This window comes from Sorex fumeus, unplaced genomic scaffold, assembly GCF_029834395.1.
Source record: "Sorex fumeus unplaced genomic scaffold, SorFum_2.1 ptg000021l, whole genome shotgun sequence".
Classification (NCBI taxonomy): domain Eukaryota; kingdom Metazoa; phylum Chordata; class Mammalia; order Eulipotyphla; family Soricidae; genus Sorex; species Sorex fumeus.
In genome coordinates this window covers 5,456,916-5,481,515 of record NW_026606078.1, presented here as the reverse complement: position 1 = coordinate 5,481,515, position 24,600 = coordinate 5,456,916, and the positions used below count along the sequence as shown (strand labels likewise).

General features: G+C 38.3%; 1 protein-coding gene across 5 annotated transcripts in view; it reads left to right on the top strand.

Annotated features, from left to right (window-relative positions):
* The window catches only part of ARID4B (AT-rich interaction domain 4B), a 142,826-nt gene extending 118,394 nt beyond the window's left edge, over window positions 1-24,432 (top strand). For all 5 annotated transcript variants that reach the window (XM_056113646.1, XM_056113647.1, XM_056113649.1 and 2 more), the window contains 7 exons: window positions 1,423-1,507; window positions 2,632-2,830; window positions 5,349-6,563; window positions 9,813-9,926; window positions 13,633-13,848; window positions 16,021-16,167; window positions 22,688-24,432. In XM_056113646.1, the coding sequence (XP_055969621.1) occupies window positions 1,423-1,507; window positions 2,632-2,830; window positions 5,349-6,563; window positions 9,813-9,926; window positions 13,633-13,848; window positions 16,021-16,167; window positions 22,688-22,815 (2,104 nt within the window). In that variant the 3' untranslated portion in view covers window positions 22,816-24,432. The remainder of the gene's footprint in view (window positions 1-1,422; window positions 1,508-2,631; window positions 2,831-5,348; window positions 6,564-9,812; window positions 9,927-13,632; window positions 13,849-16,020; window positions 16,168-22,687) is intronic.
* The last annotated feature ends 168 nt before the right edge of the window (window positions 24,433-24,600 follow it).

Below are 24,600 nucleotides of genomic sequence, written 5' to 3'. Positions count from 1 at the left end.
CCAATTATCACTGTGACCTTCATCAACTTTCAGCAGATACAGACATAACCCTTTTCCTGGGATTGAACTCAGTTTTTACTGTACCCAATTTGTACCAGCACTGGCACTCTGCCTGGGAGTTACCACACTGAGGTTCATGCTAAGTCAGGAATATAATAGGTAATAATCAGGTCATTTAGTTCCTGAATTACGGCTTTTATTTATTAACTACCTCTAGTAAATGATACTTTAAAAGTTTTTTTTGATTCATGTTCTGCAGTGGTCTTCCTCAACTCATGGCCAACTAGCCTCCAGTTGGCCCTTAGGATATAACAGATGAAAATTATATAAAAGGGAGAGAGAATGATGTGAGACTAAAGGGCCCACAGCAGAAAAACAGGTGGAAGGGGGCTGTGGTCAGAAAAGGGTTGAGAAACACTGCCCTTGACTTGAAAATATCACTGATAGTTTCACAATGAATTCATATAACTTTCATTGTAAAAGATTATTCGTTTTTATATTTTTCCAGCTGGGTTATTTGTTGGTTTTGTTTTGTTTATATTAGGGCCATATTCAGTGATGATGCTCAGGTGTTATTCCTGGCTCTGCAGACAGGAATCACTCCTGGTAATGCTCAGGACTATATGGGATGATGGGGGTTTGAACCTGGATTGGCACACTCAAGACTAGTGCCTTACCACACTGTATTATTGCTCTGGTTCTGCCAGGTCAGTTTTATAAATATAAACCATTGTACCTTTTTTTTTTTTTGCTTAAACAAATAACTATTGTACTCATGGTAAATTGTACCATCAAAATCATGTATATGGTCAACATTGGAGCGGAGATGCCATCAAGAACTGCCTGCTCTCAACTTTGGGTACATATGGGAAGCATTTTAGCATGCTGAAAAACTTGATATTGTAATGGTATTTTTAGTATTGTATGTTAAAATATTTTTTTCTAGGCAATTTTACATTGTCCATAGTTATAATACTATGCTTTTTTTCTTTTAATCATACAGTGTTATTTGAAACTGGTGTGTATTAACTTCTTAATGATCTATAGGGAAAAAATGATAATTGCTGCTTAACAACAAAACAAAATAAATTTAAGAATTATAGAAAGTAGTATGATTTCTCTTAACAGTTACTGTACATACTTAATTTCTCTTCAGTGTACAAAATAGGGAGTTCTAATTTTGGAGTCCAGAGATCTTGCTTTTTAATTTTGACTCAGCCAGTAGCTGACATTCTATCCTTGGACAAGTCAGTTCATCTTTACTTTGAGCCTGGATAACTTTATTCATCAAACCAGGAAGTTGGAGTAAAGGATATCCAAGCTCCTTTCCAGTTCTAAACGATTATAAATTTTTTTAATTGGTGGTTGCTTCTGTGGTCTGGTATACGCTTGAATATTTATTTTAATTTTCTTTCATTTTAGATATGATGAATGGATTAAAGCAGACAAAATAGTAAGGCCTGCTGATAAAAATGTGCCCAAAATAAAACACCGTAAGAAAATAAAGGTAAGTGCTTGTTTGGCAATAAGTCATAGCTCTTAATTAAAGACATTTTCATCCTAATATGAAAATGTGGACTTTGATGGTGTGGAGTTTAGTATTCATAAAGTTAGAATGTAAACTGATTTTTGAAGACCTTTTTGGTTCCAATATTGTCTAAAGCCACCTAACCATCTTTAACTTATTCATTTCAAACTGTTTTACTTCCTCTGGCATCTAGGAGTTACAAACACATGTTTGGGGGCCATGGGTTATTACAATAACTGTGAACTACTCAGAGGAAGAAAAGAGGGTGTTTGTAGGCGAAAGAGTCCCTATCTGCAAATTTTCTTAATCTTTGTGAATATATATATGTAGTGTTTTAGAAAATCTTCACAAGACCCTATTTACTACATAGATTTCAGGATGATCTGTTAATGAGCTCCAATGGAAATTAATGTTACTTTCATGTATAATTATTCTTACTCATATTGTATTTTGTAAATATCTTGTTAGGAAATAGACTATTAACAGAATTTTAGAATATTCTTATTCTTAATGGCTTTTCTATTTTGACTGGTATTTAAGTTGGATTTCATAATTTTTCTGAAATTTAGTTGTCTTATTCAAAGTAAGGAGCAATTTACCTTAATAGAAATCATGCTTTATTTAGCATTGTTTCTAGTTACTAGAATTTTGTGTGTATGAAATTAATGTAATCTGGGTAACATCTGATTTTCAAAGCAAATTTTGCAGTGGTATTTCTAAGGTAGATAATAGGGTAGGGATGGAAAAAGCAATATTAAAATATTAAATTGTGGGACCACAGCGAGTAGGATATTTGTCTTGCACATAGCTGACCTAGGTCTGATCGCCAGCATTCCATATGGTCCCCAAGCAGAAACACCAAAAAAATACTAAGCTAGGGAATGGGAATTAGAGCTCAGCATGTAATAATACTTGGCTTGCATGTGAGAGACCTTAGATTCTATTCTTCACACCAGAAGAATAGAGAGAATACTTAGGAAGTCACTATTTCAATATATTGTAGTATGTAAATTTAGTGTTCAATTAGTTTTTAACAGCATTACAAATATATACTTTATGATAAATTATGACTAACAAGAAACTTTTTTTCCTCCTTAACCTAGCATAAATTAGATAAGGAAAAAGACAAAGATGAAAAGTATTCTCCAAAAAGCTGTAAACTTCGGCGCTTGTCAAAACCACCGTTTCAGACTAATCCATCTCCGGAAATGGTATCTAAACTGGATCTTACTGATGCCAAGATATCTGAAACAGCTCATATTAAATCTATAGAAATCACTTCTATCCTTAATGGACTTCAAGGTAAACATAACAAACATCTCTTTGTATGCAAGCATTTGAATTTTCTTACTGTAAATAAAATTCTATAGAGATAATTCACTTGGGGGCCTAAGAGATAGCTCAAAAACTGTGTGCATTCTTTTCATGCGGGAGGCCTGCATTTGATTCCTATCTCCAAGTTGCTCCTAGGGCACCTACTACAAAGCCTGGAATAGCCCCCTGAGCACCTCTGATTGTGGCTGCATCCTCACTAAAAAGAAAAACAAAAACAACAAAAACCACAAATGCTGGGCCAGGAATATGATTCGGATGGTAGAATATATTCCTGACGTGTGTGAGGTCCAGGATTGGATCCCAGCATTCTGTACTTCTATTTTAGATACTCATCTCTTTCTGTTGCGAATGGTTTTCTTTTGTTGAGAGTGCCTCCCAAGTGACCTCCCAGCCAGTGCTTGTAACAGGCCATTCCTTGCAGTGCTCTTCTGGGCTATGCTGGCTTGACAGTTCAGTGCTCATTCCAGAGTAAAGAGTCTTTATAGAGAGAATAACAGAGATAACACAGACTATTATTTCTCTGATGATTAATATTCTCACAGAACCAGGAACAGAGTGAATTGTACAGCAGGTACTTGCCTTGCATACAACTAACCTAGGTTTGATCCCCAGCATGCTGTTAGGACCCTGAGTCTGTCAGGAATGATTCCTGAGTGCACCCTAGGAGTAAACCCTGAGCACCACCAGGTATGACCCCAAACCAAAAATTTTAAAATATTTTAGTATTTTAAAAAAATGAAATCCATTCTTCAGAAAATCTTTGGGTTTTTTTAGTTTTTCGTTTGTGTTTTTTTTGAAGAGCTACTCCCAGCTTGGTGATGTGGGAGCCTCTTCTGGTGGTGCTTGGTGGGGGGGGGCTCATGTTATATCTAGGCTCAGACCCAGATCTCCTGCATACAAAGGATGCACTCTAGCATGTTGAGCAATCTTTTTGGTTGTCACAAGTTTTTTGAATAATTTGTGCATTGAAAATACAAGGTTCAATTTTAATTTTTCATTTTGGCAACCAGATTGATATAGCGGATAGGATGCTTGCCTTGCACACAGCAGACCCAGGTTCAATCCCTGAGCCTCCTACGAGTATTCCTGAGTATATACACAGGAGTATCCCCTGAGCAATGCTGGGTGTGGCCCCAAAATAAAACTAAGCAAAAATATCTTTTTTTTCCCCCTTTTTTATTTCGTTGCCTCACCTGATGGTATTTCAAGGTCTACTTCTGGTTCTGGGCTCAGGGCTTACTGGTGCTTTAGGACCATGTACTAGGGATGGAACCCTGATCTTCTACATGCAAAATCACAAAGTCTTTTAATAATCACGACTACATCAAAAAATTTTTTCTTTTTTTCTTTTTTTCTTTCTTCCTTTCTTTCTTTTTTTTTTTTTTTTTTTTTTTTTTTGCAGTACCAGTGATTGAACCCAGGGCCTCACACATGCAAGGCAAGTGCTCTAACCTGGGCTACCTTCCCACCCCTCATTACTACATTGAAAATGCAGACTGTAATTTTACGGGATTATTGTCTTTGGGATTAGAACGATTTAGGACTCCTAACTCTATTTAAACATTTGGAGAAGTTTCTTTCTTAATAATCTGCTTTATAAAGATGTAATATACAGAAATCAGAGCGGTAGCTCTATGAACTTAGCACATATTTTGTACTCAGGATATTTAGGTTCAATATCTGGCATTGCATATAATCCTTTTTTGTTTGGTTTTGTTTCGGGGCCACACCCAGTGTTGCTCATTTCTTACTTCCAGCTTTGTACTTAGAGACCACTCCTAGAAGTACTCTAGTGACTATCTGGTGTGCTGGGGATCAAACCCACGTCCCCTGTGTGCAAGGCAAATGCCTTAACCCTCCCTAATATTGCTCTGGTTTCATCATATAATCTTCTGCGCTCTGCCAGGAGCAGTTCCGAAGCACGGAGCCCTGAACTCTACCAGGTGTAGCCACCCTCTGCCCCCCAAAACAAAGAAAGGGAGTATTATATAGGCAATAAAATTTATAGCAGGGAATGTGGCTCAGATGTAAAATACTTGCTTGGCATGCATGAGGCCCTGATTTGATCCCTAGTACCACAGGGGGGCAAAATCCATTTCTGAAACCAGACAAAAAATTAAGGGCTGGAGGCTTCCTTTAAATGCAGGAGATCTGGGATCCATCTCTCATAGTCCCCTGAGCAGCAGCAGTAGTAGCTCCCTGTTTAGGGGTATGGCCCCAAAACAATAATTTAAATTTGCAGCTTTAACAGTTACAGTTTGTATAAGGTTAGGCTGATATATACAATAGCATAACTGCTTTCATTTATCATTGGGTAAATACTTTAAGTTTCCAGAGATCGGTGTCCCTAACTAATAAATGCAGACAAGAACTGGCAACTGAGGATGCTATAAAGCATGAGAGCTAATATATAAATGCCTGGGATAGAGAAGGCGTTACTAGTGTTCTGGTCATACTCATTGTTTTTCCTTTTCTCCTTTTCTAGCTTCTGAGAGTTCTGCCGAAGACAGTGAGCAGGAGGATGAGACTAGTGTTCAAGACGTAGATAATAATGACAAAGACGAATCCAAGGTTGATCATTTGACCCACACTAGAAGTGATCTTATTTCAAAAGAAGAACAAAATAGTTCTTTGCTAGAAGAAAACAAAGTTCATGGAGATTTGATAATATCCAAAGCAGTCTCAAAATCCCCTGAAAGTTTAAGAAAAGATGTAGAGGGATTATCTGAAGATACTGATTATGAAGATGATGATGAAGTCACAAAAAAGAGAAAAGATGTCAAGAAGGACATCATTGATAAGTCTTCAAAGCCACAAGTAAAACGTGGTAAAAGAAGATATTGCAATACTGAGGAGTGTTTAAAAACAGGATCACCTGGCAAAAAGGAAGAAAAGGCCAAGAACAAAGAGTCACTTTGTATAGAAAATAGTAGCAACAGCTCTTCAGATGATGAAGAAGAAGAAAAAGCAAAAGCAAAAAATACACCAACTAAGAAATATAATGGTTTAGAAGAAAAAAGAAAATCTCTACGGACAACTGGTTTTTATTCAGGATTTTCTGAAGTGGCAGAAAAAAGAATAAAACTTTTAAATAACTCTGATGAGAGACTTCAGAATAGTAGAGTTAAAGACAGAAAAGATGTCTGGTCAAGTATTCAGGGACAGTGGCCTAAAAAAACGCTAAAGGAGCTTTTCTCAGACTCTGACACTGAGGCTGCAGCTTCTCCACCTCATCCTGCACCTGAGGAAGGGCCAACAGAGGGGTCACTGCAGACTGTGGCGGAGGAGGAGAGCTGCTCTCCCAGTACTGAGCTCGAAACACCACTGCCACCATCCAGTGCCGAAAGCAAACCTGCTGAAGAAAAAGCAGTGGAAGTCATTGACAAAAAGGCAGAATTTCCAAGTAGTGGCAGTAATTCAGTGCTAAATACCCCTCCTACTACACCTGAGTCGCCTTCCTCAGTCACTGTAACAGAAGCCGGTAGGCAGCAGTCCTCTGTAACAGTATCAGAACCGCTTGCTCCAAACCACGAAGAGGTTCGAAGTATCAAGAGTGAAACAGACAGCACAATTGAGGTGGATAGTGTTGCAGGGGAACTCCAAGACCTACAGTCTGAAGGGAACAGCTCCCCAGCAGGCTTTGATGCAAGCGTGAGCTCCAGCAGCAGTAATCAGCCAGAACCGGAGCACCCTGAAAAAGGTGAGGAGCAAAATATATTTGTTTCGCTACTTTGGGATTTCCCCCCCACTCCCACCCACCCACAATTAAGTGATTTCACAATATCTTTGTTACAGTCTAAGGTGTTTAAGTGAAGTACTTGTGTGGACATGGTAAATACTGAAATTCAAAAGATGATTTGAGTAACGAATAGTGAAATGCATTTTTCAAAGCTTGAAAAGGACTTAATTTCCTTTGCTTTAGCCATCCAGGACATTTTATTTAGACAGAACACATGCCAAGTCATTGCACCGAGACCCAAATCCGAATCTATTAAAAATTATGCACCAGTTCACTATAGAGCATGATGAGCAGATTAAATATATTTCTGTAACATTGTTTTTTGCAATTGTAATGTGCAGTTTCTCACAAACATTTTGATTTGTTGACAGACCCCTCCACCCTTAACCAAATACTGTATGTAGGGGTTTGGAGCAACCAACTGTCCAGGCACTGCTTTCCTCAGACAACCGTGTCAAACTGATTTTCAAGCCTGACTAACTTGTGTGAGTTTGTAAAGGAATTTGATGCTTTCTTAGATGCATAGCTTCCAAATTGACAGACCAATGTATATGTTAATAAACTACAGTAATACTCTTTTTATTTTCTGTGGAGTTGTTAAAAGTGGAAATTCAAAGTAGTACTTTCTCCAAAAGTATTAATATTAGTTTTTTGATTAGTGCCATAATTTATACTTTAGTCATAGTTTTTCTTAAGAACCATATCACTCTGATGTATTACATCAGTGTTCTCTAGACCGGCACTTAGCTTTAAAATGTACTTTTCCTTTAAAAAAAAAAGTAGAGTTGTGGGGCTGGAGAGATAGCATAGCGGGTAGGCGTTTGCCTTGCACGCGGCCAACCCAGGTTTGATTCCCAGCATCCCATATGGTCCCCCGAGCGCCTCCAGGAGTCATTCCTGAGTGCATAAGCCAGGAGTAACCCCTGTGCATCCCCGGGTGTGACCCAAAAAGTGAAAAAATGAAAAAAAATAGAGTTGTAGAATACATATTCTGTATAACAGATCAGGTTTTATTACGTTACCTATAGGCTGCTCACTAAGCTTAAAGAGACAAGATCCTGATTGGAATATGATTACTCACTCAAATCTTTTTCCCTTTTTCAGCTTTATTAAGATAAATTTGATATAACATTTTCACACAAATCTTGACTTAATACATCTTTTAAAATATATAGTAAATAAATAGTTGAATTAATTAGGAATGTGTTTGTTTTTTGGGTTTTTTTTTTCCACATTTATACCCAGATGCTATGATTGTATTTCTGTGCCATTCTATCTCATGTAACTGAATTATCAAGGCACAAAAAAATTCAGAATTAAATAAGATTTATCATACAGTTAAAGAGGCCTTATGCAATATAATGTTGTAAATATTATTCCTGAAGAGATTTATCCTAACCATGTTATTCATATGAAAGATTAAAATATTTTTGGCCCAGGAGTTTGATTTGTGATAAGAGTGCACACTTCCCTCCACTACAGTGTTAGGGATTGGACCCAGGCCCTTGTGTAAGGCAAGCTCTCTACCACTGAGCTATATCTCCAGCTTAAGTTCATGCATTTGTATGTATGAGGTTTTGGGTTCAGTCTCTGGGACTAAAAATTTTTTGAATTTTCTACTAATGAAGTATGATGGCTTATTTTCTGATGGACTGTCAATATTTTCCTTTTGAAGCTTAATTTTGTTCTTAAAAGTTTGCAACAAACTGGGATCAAAGCAATAGTACAGTGGGTAGGCTGATTGCCTTGCACGTGACCAATCCAGATTTGATCCCTTTTGTCTCATATGGTCCCTTTTGCAACCGCCAGGAGTAATTCCTGAGTGCAAACTCTACCCCTGAGCATTGCTGGGTGTGACAACAAAATGGGGGGAAAAAATAGTTTACAACTAAAGGGGCTGCAATAGTACAACATGTAGGATGCTTGCCTTGCATGAAGCTGATCCAAGTTCCAGCCTGGCCAGGAGTGATTCCTGAGCACAGAGCCAGGAGTAACCCCTGAGTATTACTGTGTTTGACCCAAAATCAAACAAAAAAGTATGCAACTACAGGAAGCAGAGAGGTGCCTCTGTCAGCATTGTACAGTTCTTGGAATGATAGTATCGTGGTCAAGGCGCTTGCCTTGCTTGTGGCCAACCCAGGTTCAATCCCCAGCATCCCATATGGTCCCCCATGCACCACCAGGAGTAATCCCTGAGTACCACTGGGAATGTCTTCCCCAAGAAAAGAACCAATAACATACAAAAAAGGAAAACATAACTACTTTGGAGTAATTCCTACAGAGATGATGTTTCTTCAGATTGATAAACTGGAGGCCAGAGAGATAGGACAGCAGGTAGGGCACCTGCTTGCACATAACTGACTTGGATTTGATCCCCAGCATCCCATATAGTAGCACCACTGGAGTGATCCCTAAGCATAGAGCCAGGAGTAAACACCAAGCACTTTGGGGCATGGCATAAAAATAAAAAGAGGGAAGAATACCATTACAAAGATATAACTATTTTAACCAATAATTAATCGTTTCTGTTTTACTAAATTATAACATTTTAGTTTTTATTTTCAGCATGTCTGATTTTCAACTACTGCTCATAAATTTCAAGAACCGTATTTTCATTTGTAGCTAATTTTTAAAAGAAAGATGAACTTATTTGATTTTAAAAAATATTTTACTGGACCAGAGTGATAGTATAGCAGGTAGGGTATTTGCCTCACACATGGACAACCTGGGTTCGATCCCTGGCATCTCATATTGTTGCCCGAGCTCTGCTAGGAGTAAGCCCTAAGCAGAATTGGGTGTGACCCAAGAACCCAAAAAATAATTAATAAAAATTACTGGGGGGAAGTATATTTTATTAGAGCTGGAGAATTTCCACCCTGGGAGCCCCTCCACTGCTGGATAACCTGGATAACTGAACTTTACTGTGGCTTCTGAGCAATCCCACATTCGTTGAACCCCCATCCCAGATGGATGAGAAGATGTTGGATTGGCCCCAGCCCCTCAGCACCATTCTGAGGACAACCACCCCCCAAATTTAACTAATTTAATGACTGTTTGGACATTAAATTTCTGTGATAGTATATGAATCTAATAAACTTATATTTAATAAATTTAGTGATTGTTATATGCTTCTAAAATATATGATTAAATTATACCAAGGAAAAGATTAGGTTTATATTATGTTATTTAATAATTTTTTTCCCATCATAGCTTGTACAGGTCAGAAAAGAGTGAAAGAAACTCAGGGAGGAGGAAGTTCATCAAAAAAGCAGAAACGAAGCCAGAAAGCAACAGTGGTAAACAACAAAAAGAAGGGAAAAGGCAGTAAGTGTGAACCCTCTAATGTTCTAAATGTATAAATAACGGCAAACACATTTTTATTTTTACCATTAAGATATGAAGTAGTTCAGTAGTTTGATTTTTGTCTTTACTGTCAAAATGTTAAACAGTGGTCAGAGAGATAACTCAAAGGGCAGTCGGATTCTTTGCATGCAGGATGCCAAATTTGATCCCTGGCACCACTGGTCTCTAAGGAATGTCAGGAGCAATGCCAGCTTAGTTTGACCCTAAAACAAAAAACAGACAAAAGAAAGTTACACATATGTTAAATAGCACAAATGATAATAGAAATTGGTTTTAAACGGATACCCAATATAATACAAACATCAACATCTTAGTTTTGGTGCAGAATTTTTCCCACTTGTTATTATGTGTGTTACATATATTATGAAACACTTTGATTTTATTATAATGAAATTGGTTGCTGTAGGACTAGAGAGATACTACAGAAAATAAGATGCCTGCCTTGCATGCAGTTGACCCGGGTTTGATCACCGGCATCCCATGTGGTCCTCAGGTACTGCCAGGGGTGATTCCTGAATGCAGAGCCAGGAATAACACCTGAGTATCACTGGGTGTGACCCCAAAACAAAACAAACAAGTTAAAAAGCAAGCTTTAAAAAAATTAAATTGATTGCTTTAATGTATCTTTAAGGCAAAAACAGCCATTAAGAGAATAATCAAAATCGAGAGCTTTAAGAGTTAAAATTACAGTAATTCCAATTTAATATCTCTCTCGTGTCCTGAAATATGTCCCCTAAGAGCTGATAGAAACAACATTTTAAGTATGTACCAATTTATTATTTAACTTTAGCAATGACTTTATCCATCTACAGGAATATATCCATATATAGTGTATTTCTCCTGAGAGCTGCACATTTTATCTCTCTCTTTTGTAAACGAAGTGAGAAGCAGAAAATATGTAAAGAATTTTTTTTCAGGTGTCCCACACTGACCTCCTGCTGCTCTTCCAGGAGACTCCTGCCACCTCCACTGCCTGACCTTTGCTTTCGGCCGGCTTGGCTGCACTTCAGTGCAGAAAAGGGTTATTCGGCCAGCTCCCCGAGGTTCTGCTGAGCCCATATGACTTCCAGGCGGTGAATATGGCGTCCCTTGGGCCCCGGGCGACTGTGCTCAGCAAGGCCAAGAAAGCCAGGCTGAAGCAGACCACTGCATCAGTGTGTGGCCAAGCCTTGGGTGGCTTAGGTTGGAGTTGCCAGGGGATCAGGAGCAGTGGGGAGGGGGACTGGGAGGGGCATTTATTTACAGTGTGTATTAAAGATGGTTGGAGTTTCTTTATTCCCAAAACAGCTCAGTAGGAGGAGTTACTGATTCTTAACTGGAATACTTTTTCAGGCTTGAGAGCCTAAGTATATACTTTAGGTGGGATAACTATTATTAAATGCAAAATAAGTAAATTAGTTGTTAGTTATTTGGTGTAACAAAGATTTTTTAAAACGATTTTTTAAACTACATAATATTTTTGTCTCCAAAACTTCCCTGTTTAAATGATATTTCTTGGAATAGAGAGAATACAAGGTTAAGGCTCTTGCCTTGCATGCGGCCCATGCTGGTTTCATAACCAGCACTGCAAATGGTCCTCCGAGAACCACTGGGACCCTATGCACTGCTGGGTTTGACCTCAAATCTCCAGTAAATAAATTTAATTCCTTCAGTAAGTTAAATGACATTTCCTTAAGTGGGCTTTCTTTTGTTAGTCAATTAATATTTATATAATTTGGACATACAGTGTTTGCTATGTTCTCCCATTTCAGTTGTTGGGCCATGCTAGGTAAATCAGAATCAGGAATCATTCTCTGATAATTTAATATAAGAGATTAACTCATATTCTTTTGAGAATGGGTGTTGGGTCAAATCCAGCAATTCTCAAGCTTACTCCTGGCTCTGCTCCAGGATCACTCCTAGCAATGCTCCAGAGATGCCTGCAATGACAGGCACTAAACGGGGGTCTGCTATGTGCAAGGCAATCAACTCCTGTACTCTCTTTCTGACCTAATCCTTTAAATAATCCTTTATATCCAGAAAGAATAGCTCATCACCTATTCTCATGGTTAACTGTCAAGTTTAAGCATTTTCATCTGGGAGTTTAATCAGCAAAGACAGATATAACATAATTATCACATAGACTTTGAACTTCTTCACCAATACTGAATGTATTTCCCAGCATAAATCCATGATTTAAGGGCAGAGGAAGTGCCTCAGTGGTATACATGAGGCCCTGGGTTTAGAAACCAGCACTCTATGGTCTTCCATCACACTGGGTATAGTCCTGAAGTACAGCTAAGATGTGATTTAAAAAATAAAAATCAATGAACAGAAAAATTTTATAGAGATCAAAGTGGTTGTACAGTGGGTAGAGTGTTTGCCTTGCACACAGCTGACCCATATTCTACCCCCAACATCCCAATATGGTCCCCCCATCCTGCCAGAAGTAATTCCTGAGTGCAAAGTCAGAAAATAACCCTGAGCACTACCAGGTGTGGCCCAAGGCAAAAAACAAACAAAAGCCAGTGGGGGAAAATAGGTATATGTCCTGTGAACTTAGCAAGAATCAATTTATTTTTAGGATCCCGAGAGGTAGTATACCAGGTAGGGGTCTTGCCTTGCATGCAGCTGATCTGGGTTCAATACCTAGCTTACCAGATGGTTCCCTGGAGTATGTCAGCAATAATCCCACCTTGTAGATCCAGGAGTAAGCTCAGAGCACACAATGTGTGGCCCCAAAACAGGATAAAGAATTAGTTTTATTCAGCTAGCTACAATGTTAGGAGAAAATTCATTATATGTATCAAAACTTAGACTTTATTCCCAAAGATTTCATTATATGATTATATATCACTGTGACTAAATAGAAATGTATTACATCTACACACTGTAGCACTGTAGCACTGTCCTCCCGTTGTTTATCGTTGTTTATCGATTTGCTCTAGCGGACACCAGTAACATCTCCATTGTGAGACTTGTTACTGTTTTTGGCTTATCAATACCTCACGGGTAGCTTTCCAGGCTTTGCTGTGTGAGCATACTCTCGGTAGCTTGCCGGGCTCTCCGAGAAGGGCAGAGGAATCGAACCTGGGTTGGCCTCGTGCAAGGCAATGCCCTACTCGCTGTGCTATCACTCCAGTCACATGTACACAATATTTAAGTAATGGAAAATTGAAATTTTTCTGAGTTATTTTTAAAGATGCTATTTTCTATTTTCTATTTATTCACAAAATAGAGTATGAAACCATTCAGATAATGACTGTATTTGATAATCTACCAGGTAAACTGAAAAGTTAGAGTAGCTTTTTAAAACTATTATTTGGGGGCTTGAACAATAGTACAGCAGATGAGGGGGAGCGCTTGCTTTGCATACAGCCAACTGTGATTCCATCCCCAGCATTACATATGGTCCCCAGGCCCCCGCCAGGAATAAACCCTGAGCAGTGCTGGGTATGGTCCAAAAAATGAAAAACACTATTATTGGCAATTCAGGTAAGGAAGGACAGTTTTTCTTTCTTTTTTTTTTTTTCTTTCACTGAGATGCTACTCCATTTGTATGTGATGAATTTTCAGGTTTCTATGTAGAAGCTGTTAAAAAGTTTACTGTAATAAATTTGCAATTGTTCACTAAACTCAGACAAATTCTCTGATATTTTGATGCTTATTAATCTCTTAAATTTTTCAGCAAACAGTAGTGATAGTGAAGAACTTTCTGCTGGTGAAAGTGTAACTAAGACTCAGCCAGTCAAGTCAGTTTCCACTGGAATGAAGTCTCATAGTAACAAGTCTCCTGCAAGGACACAATCTCCAGGAAAATGTGGGAAGAATGGTGATAAAGATCCAGATCTTAAGGAACCCAGTAATCGATTGCCCAAAGTTTACAAATGGAGTTTCCAGATGTGTAAGTGATAAATATTTTTTCTCAAAGAATGAAATTTTTTAAATTGTAACATAATTTTCTTCCAGAAGTGATGTATATTAAATCAGTACAACTCTTGATGGTATTAGTGCTAAAAAAAGAGACCATACTATCCATAGTCCCTCCTTACTCACCTTACTCACAGACTGCTTTTATTATCTATTATCCACAGTGAATACAATTGAAAATTACTACATGCAATAAGAGACTTTCAGAGAGTGCCATATACAGCTTCCATTGAAGTGTATAGCTGTCATTGTCCTGTTTCATTATTAATATTTTGCCATACTTGAGTTACAAATTACCTCAGTATATGGGCTGGAGCGATAGCACAGTGGGTAGGGTGTTTGCCTTGTATGCAGCGTACCCGGGTTCGATTCCTCCGCCCCTCTCAGAGAGCCTGGCAAGCTACCGAGAGTATCTTGCACAGCGAAGCCTTGCAAGCTCCCCGTGACTTATTCAAATATGCCAAAAACAGTAACAACAAGTCTCACAATTTGTTGTGAGACGTTACTGGTGCCTTCTCGAGCAAATCAATAAACAGCAGGAGGACAATGCTGCTACAGTGCTACACATTAAATTTTCTCATAGTATTACAAGTAAATTTATAGGAAGAGGCATATGTAGGGTTCAGCACCATTCATAGTATTCTTTCATCCTCTGGGGTTTTGAAACATATCTCAAAGCCAGTAAGAAGGATCTACCATAGTAACCAATTGTAATATAATCAATTTAATCTTTATTTGAATAAAGAAATTGCTAAAAGAAAACTTTTGAAGCAGTTGAGGCAAACATTAACACTGACTGTATACTTAATATGATGTCAGAAAGTCACTTTAGTGAATGGGGACTATAATTCAAATGGGTAGTATACATGCTTTGCTTGCTGGACCTATGGTTTGATTCTAGTACAGTATAATCCCCTAAGCATCATTCTGTGAGTAGCCCCTGAACAACCCTAGATGTGGCCAAAAGCTCCCTTCAAAAAATTATTTTAAAATAATTAGATATTTAGAGCCAGAGAGATAACAAAATAATAATTATAATAGTTTGGTACTATGGGTAGAGAGTAGATCACAGTCACGGTCCTCCCGTTGTTCATCGATTTGCTCGAGCGGGCCCAGTAATGTCTCCATCGTGAGACTTGTTGTTACTGTGTTTGGCATATCGAATACGTCACGGGTAGCTTGCCAGGCTTTGCCGTGCGAGATACTCTTGGTAGCTTGCCAGGCTCTGCCGTGCGGGCGAGATACTCTCGGTAGCTTGCCGGGCTCGCCGAGAGGGGCGGAGGAATCAAACTCGGGTCGGCCATGTTGGCCGCTTGTAAGGCAAACGCCCTACCGCTGTGCTATAAATTGGTAGTACAGAGAGTAGATGGGAATAGAATATAAGTGAGACAAGATTTTTTTTTTAGTGCCACTGAGTGATTGTTGTTATAAGGTGCTGAGTTACACCACATGTGCTTTTGCATATATGAGGAATTTCTTTTGTTGTTGTTTTTGTTTTTTGGACCACACCTGGCCATGCTCAGGATCATTCCTGGTGGGGCGCAGGGGACGGTTTAAGGTACCCCAGTCAGGAAGCACCTTACTTGCCATACATCTCTCTGAACCTGCATAAAATATTTTTGATGAAATAGATTACTGCAGAATATATAAAACACATGGAGGTAATTCTTAGAAGATTAAAATTATGTTTTTAGAAATTGCCCTCCAATTTTAAAGTTGTACCTACTCATTAAGACGCGTGCGCACACATGTGCACACCCGCGCACGAACCATAGAGATGGTACAGCAGGTGGGGCACTTGCCTTACTAACAGCCAACTTATGTTTGATCCCTAGCACGCCATATGGTCCCTGATGCTCGCCAGGAGTGATCCCTAGTCCAGAGCCAGAAACCCTGAGGACCTAAGTTTTTGATGTGGCCCCAAAACCAAAAAAGAAAAAATAAGATTGTATCTTTTTAGTGTCCTTTAAGTCTTATTTCTAAATATTCTAAATATGATTTTTAAACAAAATACTATAGTGATACTATGTGTGAGTGTGAATTTTGCATCCATGTTCTACTCTATAAATTTTATTTCTATAGTTCTTTTGTGCATTAATGTTTTGTAAAAAAAATACATGTAGTAACGATAGCTTTAAATTCACAGCGGATTTGGAAAATATGACAAGTGCTGAACGCATCACAATTCTTCAAGAAAAACTGCAGGAAATCAGAAAACATTATCTTTCATTAAAATCTGAAGTAGCTTCAATTGACCGGAGAAGAAAGCGTTTAAAGAAAAAAGAGAGAGAAAGTAAGGTTTTTTTTTTTTTTATATTGCATCACTAGATACTCAGTTACAAAGCTGTTCACGATTTTTTTCAGTCTACAGTATTCCAACACCCATCTGTATGGTGTCCACTTCCCACCACCAATGACCTCAGTTTCCGTCCTGCCTCCCCTCCCTTCTCTATCCCAACTGCCTTTTCCTCAAGCACTTGAAGCAGGCTTTCAATTGTGGACCAATTCTCCTGACCCTTGTTACTACTGTCCTTGGGTATTAGTCTCATAATATATTTATTTACATCCAACAAATGAGTTCAGTAGCTGTCTGTCCCTCCTCTTCTGACTCATTTCACTCAACATGATACTCCCCGTATCCACCCACTTATAAGTAAATTTCATGACTTTATTTTTCCTAACTGCTTCATAGTATTCCATTGTATAGATGCACCATAGTTTGTTTAATAATCAATCATCTGTTCTCAGGCACATGGGTTGTTTCCAGATTCTGGCAGTTGTGAGTAGTACTGTGATAAACATAGAAGTGCAAATGGCATTTCTGTAGTGTGTTTTTGGTCCCCCAGGGTATATTCCAAGAAGTGGTATTGCTGGGTTGTATGGAAGCTCAATTTATAGTTGTTTGGAGAATACCCATATTGGTTTCCAAAAAGGCTGGCCCATTGCATATCCACCAACAGTGAAGGAGAGTCCGTTTCTCTCCACATCTACGCCAGCACCGGTTGCCCTTGTTCTTTTAACGTGTGCCAGTCTCTGTGGTGTAAGATGATAATTTCATTGTTGTTTTGATTTGTATCCCCCTGATGATTAGCAATGTAAAGCATTTTTTCATACGTCTTTTGACTGTATTTTTTTTCTTTGGGGAAGTTTCTGTTCATTTTTTTCTTGCCATTTTTTGATGGTGTTGGGTGTGTGTGTGTATGTGTGTAATATTCTGCCAGTGCCTTATTATCTTGGACATTAACTCCTTATCAAAATGCGTATTGGGTAAATAATTTTTCCCAATCTTTCCTCTTAAGGTAAGTTTTTTTTTTTAAACTTAAGCAGTTAAAAAAGCAGTTGTGGGGGCTGGAGCAATAGTATAGTGGGTGGGGTCCTTGCCTTGCACATAGCCAACCCAGATTCAATCCCCAGCACCACATATGGTACCCTGAGCCTGCCAGTAGTAATCCCTGATCACAGAACCAGGAGTAAGCCCTGAGCGAGCCCTGTGGCCAAAAGCAAGCAAAAAACCATAAATCTGTTGTAACTATATTTGCATTTGAATCCTCTGTCTTGTTTTCATTATAAAAATGTAAAACTTTCACTGGAGAGGTAGTACGGTGGGTATTGCCTTTCATGAGGCCAGCCCATATTTGATCCCAGTTACCCATATGGTCTTTTTTTAGCCTCACGAGGAGTGAGCTGTAGCACAAAGGAGAAGGAAGACCTATGCAATGCAGGCTATAACATTTTTAACTTAACTCTAAATTTTTAACTCTAAATTATCTCAAATTATAATGCTCATCTTAGTCGAAAGAATAGTAATCGTCATCTTCCTATAGCTTATATATACTCAAAAGTGAAGCAAACAAACAAAGGCCCTTAAAAGTATCAGATGGTGAAAATCACTGTGAAGAGATTACAGCGATGTTAAGGCTGTTTATAGTGAGATAATGGTAATAATCGGATAGATAGTGTTTGATTTTAAATGTTCGCGGGTCTGGGCTGAAGCAGTTAGGCGCAACAGGTAGGGCATTTGCCTTGCAAGTGGCTGACCTGGCTTCGATCCCTGGCTTCCCATTTGGTCCCCTGAGCACTTAAAGGAGTAATTCCTGAGTGCAGAGCCCTGACCATTGTCTGGTGTGACCCCAAAAGCCAAAAACAAACAAAATAACCCACAGATGTTTAAAGGTCGTTTTCACTGGGGTCTGAATGAGAAGTATAAATGAGAGAAGTTAAAATTTGAAGAAAGATCTCTTTTGCTTGGCTTGTGTTGGTCCCAGGATAGGTATTAAAGTCTTTGTCCTGCCCAGAAGCTCCACAGCCACCTTTGAGATCAAAAGTGGCATGACAAGCAGTGCAAGAAAGCACATTTGGGCACTGGAAGGCCAACCCTTTCAGAGCCACTTCCCATGCAAAGGGAATTGCGCTGGAGAAAGTTGGAGTTGAAGGGCCAGAGCAATACTACAGTGGTAGGGTGTTTGCCTTGTACATGGCTTACCCAGGTTTTTTCCCCAGTATCTGACAGAACTAGTTCCTGAATGCAAATCTAGGTGTGAGCATCGCCTAGTATGGCCCCAAAACCAAGAAAAAAGAAAGTTGGAGTTGAGGTCAAACAGCCAAATTCTGTTAGGAAATGTGTGAGTTCAGAATGATCAAGATTGGCCAAAAAAATCACGACCTTTGTAGTTCTTAAAACTATGAATAGAGGGCAGGAGTGATAGTACAATGGGCAGGGCATTTGCCTTGCACGTGGCCGAAGAAAACTATAAATAGAACATGTCATTTCCCTGTTTAAAATATCCCAAATATGCAAATGTGGCTGGAGGCTGGCTCAAGTGCTGGAATGCATGCTTTGCCAGTGGGAGAACTCGGTTTGATTGGAATTGACTCTTGAACACTATTGGGTTTGCCTCCTCCCCCTTTTCCCAGGTCTGCCTCCACCAAAACTACCCTTCCTTTGTGACAGGTTTTCTGCTATGACTAGTTCTCCTGGACCTTGTTTCTTTTGTCTTTAATTATTCTCATACTGTGTTTTCTTATATCCTGCTAATGTGTCCTGTCATTCTTTTTGTGTTCCTCTACCTTTGACTCATTTCACTCACCATGATACCCTGTGTTCATCCACATATAAGCAAATTTCATAGCTTTAGTTTTTCTAATGGCTGTGGAGTAGTCCATTGTGTAAATGTACCATAGCCTCTTTATCCACTCATCTGTTCTTGGACACTTGGGTTTTTTCCAGATTCTGGCTATTGTGATTAGTGCTACAGTGAACACAGGAGTGCAGATGTCTTTTTTGCATTGTGTTTTGGGACCCTTGGAGTATATTCCAAGGAGTGGAATTGCTGGGTCATGTGGAAGCTCAGTTCCTACTTTTTTGTGGGATGTCCATATTGTTTTGGACAAAAAGCTGGACCAGTTGATGTAGCTGTTCTCTGTGATGAGTGCCAGTCTTTGTGGTTTGAGTTTCTCATTGTTGTTTTGATTTGCATTTCCCTGATGATCACTGATAGAGAGCGTTTCTTCATATGTCTTTGGCCATTTGTATTTCTTCTTAGAGGAAGTTTCTGTTCATCTCTTCACCCAATTTTTTGTTGGGTTGAATTTTTTTTCTTGTAAAGTTCTACCAGTGCCTTATATATTTTGGATATAGGCTAGTGATGGGCAGATAATTTTTCCTAGTTTTTCGGTTGATTTTTGTATTCTGGTCTTCATTTCCTTGGAGATGCAGAAACTTCTCAATTTGATGTAGTCTCATTTGCTTGTGTTTTCTTCTACTTGCTTTGTCAGTGGCATTTCATCTTTAAAGATGCCTCTCCTTTCAATGTCATGGAGAGATCAGCCTGTGTTTTCCTCTGTGTTAAAAATGTGTCAACTGTCACTGTCACTCTCCTTTCGTTGTCCATCGATTTGCTCAAGCAGGCCCAATAACATTGTGAGACTTGTTACTGTGTTTGGCATTTCAAATACGTCACGGGGAGCTTGCCAGGCTTTGCCTTGCGGGTGAGATACTCTTGATAGCTTGCTGGGCTCTCTGAGCGGGTCGGAGGAATCGAACTCGGTTGGACATGTTGGCTACATGCAAGGTAGACGCCCTACCCACTGTGCTATTGCTCCAACAATTTTTAAAATTCTTTGCTAGGGGCTGGAGAAATAGCATAGCGGGTAGCCTTGCACGCAGCCAACCTGGGTTCGATTCCCAGCATTCCATATGGTCCCCTGAGCACCGCCAGGAGTAACTCCTGAGTGCAGAGCCAGGAGTATCCCCTGTGTATCGCTGGGTGTAACCCAGAAAGCAATAAAATAAAATAAAATTCTTTGCTAATGTAGTGTTTGTGTGAAATAGCTAAAGCCTACAACTGTAAAATTTAGTGAGAGAAGAAAATTAAGAAAACTGAAATGGAAAAATTAGAATAGGGCCTATAAAAGTACAAAGTGTCTTATCCTAAGAAAGGAATATTAAAGACTAATAAGACATAGAACATTCAATGTAAAAGTGATATTAATTATTAAAAGTTTATGAAATCCCTTAGTTATTTAGGAGTTAATATACCTTCCTTAATCTAATAGAAGACATCATGAGTGAATGCCATACTCAGTGCCACTGTGAACTTTGTCTTGTCCTTTAAAAAAGCTATAAAACTTCAACGTTTTATATAAAACTGGTTTCAAGACTATGAACTCCCTAAGCTCATCCCCAAAGTTTTGTATTGTTTCTTCCAATTTGAATGATAGTTTAGCTGGATAGAGTATTCTTGATGAGCTGTATTTTTTTTAAAATTTTTGTACTGTATTCTTCTGCTTTATTCTGACTTATAGAGTCTCATTTTAATTCTGTGGGATCTCTTTTATATGTAATTTGCTTTCCCAATCTTGCTGCTTTCAATATTCTGTCTTCAGAATATTTCATTTTGAGTACGTTGTGTTCTAGAGTTTTCCTAGTTGGTCAGTTTTTGCTGATCAACTTAAGGCCGCTTGGATCTCAGTATCTGTGATCCTCAAGTCTGAGAAATTCCTATAATTTCTTTAAATATGAATATAATTTCTTTAAATATTATTGTTTTATTCGTTTTACTTTCCTCTTCTTCAGGAACTCTGATGATTCTTATTTTGATCTGCCTTCTTGAGCTCATCCCATAGTTCTCTGGAATGCTTTTCAGAAATGCTCTGTGATTTCTTTTCAGACTATTTTCTACCTTCTGTTGTTTTCTAGAAGTTTATTTCATATCATCTTGGAGCTCCATGATCTTTTGCTCACCTACTGTTAATTTCCTGCCAGAATGTCTCTGTTTTAAGTAACGTACCATGCTTTTCATTTCTGCTTGTAGTTTATTCATTTTAGCACTTAGTCTTTCTTCCGCACTGCTGGCTTTGCTGACTCCTTATGTTTTTTGATCTCATTAAACAGTCTCACAATGGTGTCACTAGAGTCATTGTCTGAGTATTTACTGAACTGATCAGTGGTGTTTGAGCCCTTTGTGTTCTTATTTTTGCTCACTGAGCATGGTGGGCTTCTATGTATTTTCCCGTTGGGTTTGCTGTGCTCCTACTGAGCTTTGAGTAGTGTGAGAGGAGGAAGAGCTGTCACACAGCTTTAGGAGTTATAAAGCTGGGCCCCTTGCTATGGTGGAGTTCTGATGTGGGGACTGCTGAACCTAGCAGGAAGGGAGGAGAATACCTACTCCTGTTGTGAAAAAGCCAGAGTTGTCAGGAGAACTATCAATCTACCTGGAGAGGTGTGACAGCATGTAAGGCTATGGAATCGTGAAGGTGGGCCCGTTTGCTGTGGCAGAGTTCGAATGTCAATGGAATTGCAACTTCCATTCCAACTTTAAGAACAGGGACCCAAGAGAGAGTACAGAGATAAAGTACTTGCCTTGCACATGACTTGACAGGGTTCAGAGTACAGAGATAAAGTACTTGCCTTGCACATGACTTGACAGGGTTCAGTCCCTGTATATGTATATGGTTTGCTGAGCACCACCAATAGTGGTTCTTGAGCAGAGCAGGGAGTAAATGCTGAGCACAGCTGGGTTGGCCCAAACACCAAAATAAGAGCAAGTTAGAGAAACAATTAGCCTTCCATTTTCATTGTTATTTAAAACCCCAAGAAATTCCAAACACTGAAAGATAATAGGGGGAGGCATAAGATCTTTGAATAATTTATAGATTTTTATTATTGGGTTTATAGTTCTTATTGATGTTTTATCTCAGAATGCCTGTTTTCTATTTTATTTTCATTTCTGAATATACTGGGATCGCAATTTCCCTCTTAGAGAATCATTCTCTAGTACAGTGATTTTTACATTCTATGGATCAGCATCTTTTCTTCACTGATCATCAGACTGGCAGTTAATTACTAAATTAAACTAGGGGTTTTTAGAATTTTTTCATACCTGGGTCCATCATTGGTCTTCATTCCAGTCACTACAAATCACCCCTTTAATCTGCCTTTTCCATTATTGTGAAATTTGGCACATACAGGTACCTAAACGGAGAAAATTTTTAGTTAATTTTTTGATGGTGCAGGTGGCTGATTCTAAGACATTTGCTCTACAACTGGAGCTACATCCCTGGCTTCAGAATTTGTTTATTTTGGGCCACATCCAGCAATACTTCATCTACTCCTGGCTAAATGCTTGGGAATGATTCCTAGCGATGCTTGGGGAAATGAAGGTGATGCCAGGGATTTGAGTCGGTGGTAGGATGCAAAGAAAGCACCTTAACCACTATCTTTTTGACTTCCAGAATTTTTAGAAGAAAAGACTTCCACGAATTATTGGATTTACTTTTTAAATCTGTTATTGGTTTGATTTCTCTTTTCTTAGGTGCTGCTACATCCTCATCCTCGTCTTCACCTTCATCGAGTTCCATAACAGCAGCTGTTATGTTAACTTTAGCTGAACCATCAATGTCCAGCGCATCACAAAATGGAATGTCAGTTGAGTGCAGGTGACAGCAGGACTTGCTAAAGCACTTTGCACTTAATGGCTGTTGAGGGCCACGTCTTTTTTTATACTGCACAGTGGCACAAAAAAAATCAGACAAGCACTATTTTATATTTAAAAGTTGTTTCTTGACAAGCTGACTTGGCACTTAAGTGCACTTTTTTTTATGAAGAAAAAGTACAATGAACTGCTTTTCCTCAAGCAATAATTGTTTCCAACTTGTCTGGGAATTGTGTGTGTGGTAACTTGAAGGCCTTCCACTGTGGCAAATGGAGGCTTTTCACTGCCTGTAAAGACAATACAGTAAGCATAGTTAATGGGTGGGCCAGAACATGTTAAGATAACTTACTGTATATGTATTCCCTTGTATTTTGTTAAAGCTGGAACATTTGATATTTTTCCATTTATTTATGAAAAAATATGAACCTATTTTCATTTGTACAAGCTAATTGTTTTTTAAAGCAAGTCACCTTAGGGTGGCTTTAATTGTATAAGTCAAGCACATGTAATAAATTTAAAACCTGCAGTTAACAGGATATTAGACATCAGTCCTGGTAACCAAATATTAAAGATTCTCTTTAAAAAAGACTGCAAATGTTTACAGGTTTGAATTAGGCTAAAAGGTCTTACAGTGGCTTTTCATGCCCCTTCAAATTGGAATGGAACTACTGTACTTTGCCATTTTTCTATAAATCAGTATTTTTTTTTAATTTTGATATAATACATTGTGTGAAAAAGAAAATGGCTAATAAACTGTATTAAATCTTAAACGATGTATAAAGATTGTACTTAGCCAGTTCAAAGTGTATATTTATTCATAATGAATTATAACAGTTATATTTTTGTGTTTTCTTGTAAATGTTTCTTTTTCCTTAACTACAGATAATTCATTTGTATTGCTTATTTTATTATGAGCTACAACAAGAGGACTTCAGGAACAAGTAAACTGTATTAGTATGCTTCAAGTTTGTTGATAAGAACTGTCTAAAAAGGATGGTTGTTATTTTAAATATCTAATAGGGGTGGTAGGCCTATAAAATTAAATGCCTTGTATAAAATCCAAAATGAACGCAAAATTGTTTTCACTTGTATTGACTTTATGTTGTATGATTCCGATCTCTGTTCTGTTTGGCACTTGTATTTAATTCTACACCTTTGTAAGACATTTGTATATTGCGAATGTGTTCATTCAAGCTATTTAATACCTGGCACTGTTAATACACAGTACTTTGCTGTACAGACTGTTTTACTGTTTTAATTGTAGTTCTGTGTACTTCTTTTGGATGGGACTGGCATGTTTTATTTGTTTTCTGGCAATACGACGTGAGAAATTCAAGCGTTTTGTTGTAGATGCTAACTTGTCAGAATCCTTTACATTCAACTTTTCTAAGAAAAGCATTTCCAGTCTTGTAGTGTGTGCTTATGGTAACTAATTTTGTTGAAAATGGTTTCAAGTTACTCAAATTTGTACAGGACTGTAAAGATTTGTTGACAAAACATGGAAGAAAAGCTTATAGAATAAAAGCTATAAAGTATATATTAGGATCTGCAAACAATGAAGAATTATGTAATATATTGTACAAATGTAAGCAAAGGCTCTGAAATAAAATGCCATAGTTTGTGAATCCTTGATTTTGTTCCTAAAAGATTAAATAATTTTAGTTCATTTCTGTACGTGATAGCTGACTGGAGCATATTCTTTCTCCAGATGTCTGTCACTAGGGGTTAATTGACATACAAAAGGGGAATATTCTATTGTATAAATTGAAAAGACCCCAGCCAGATATGAGAAC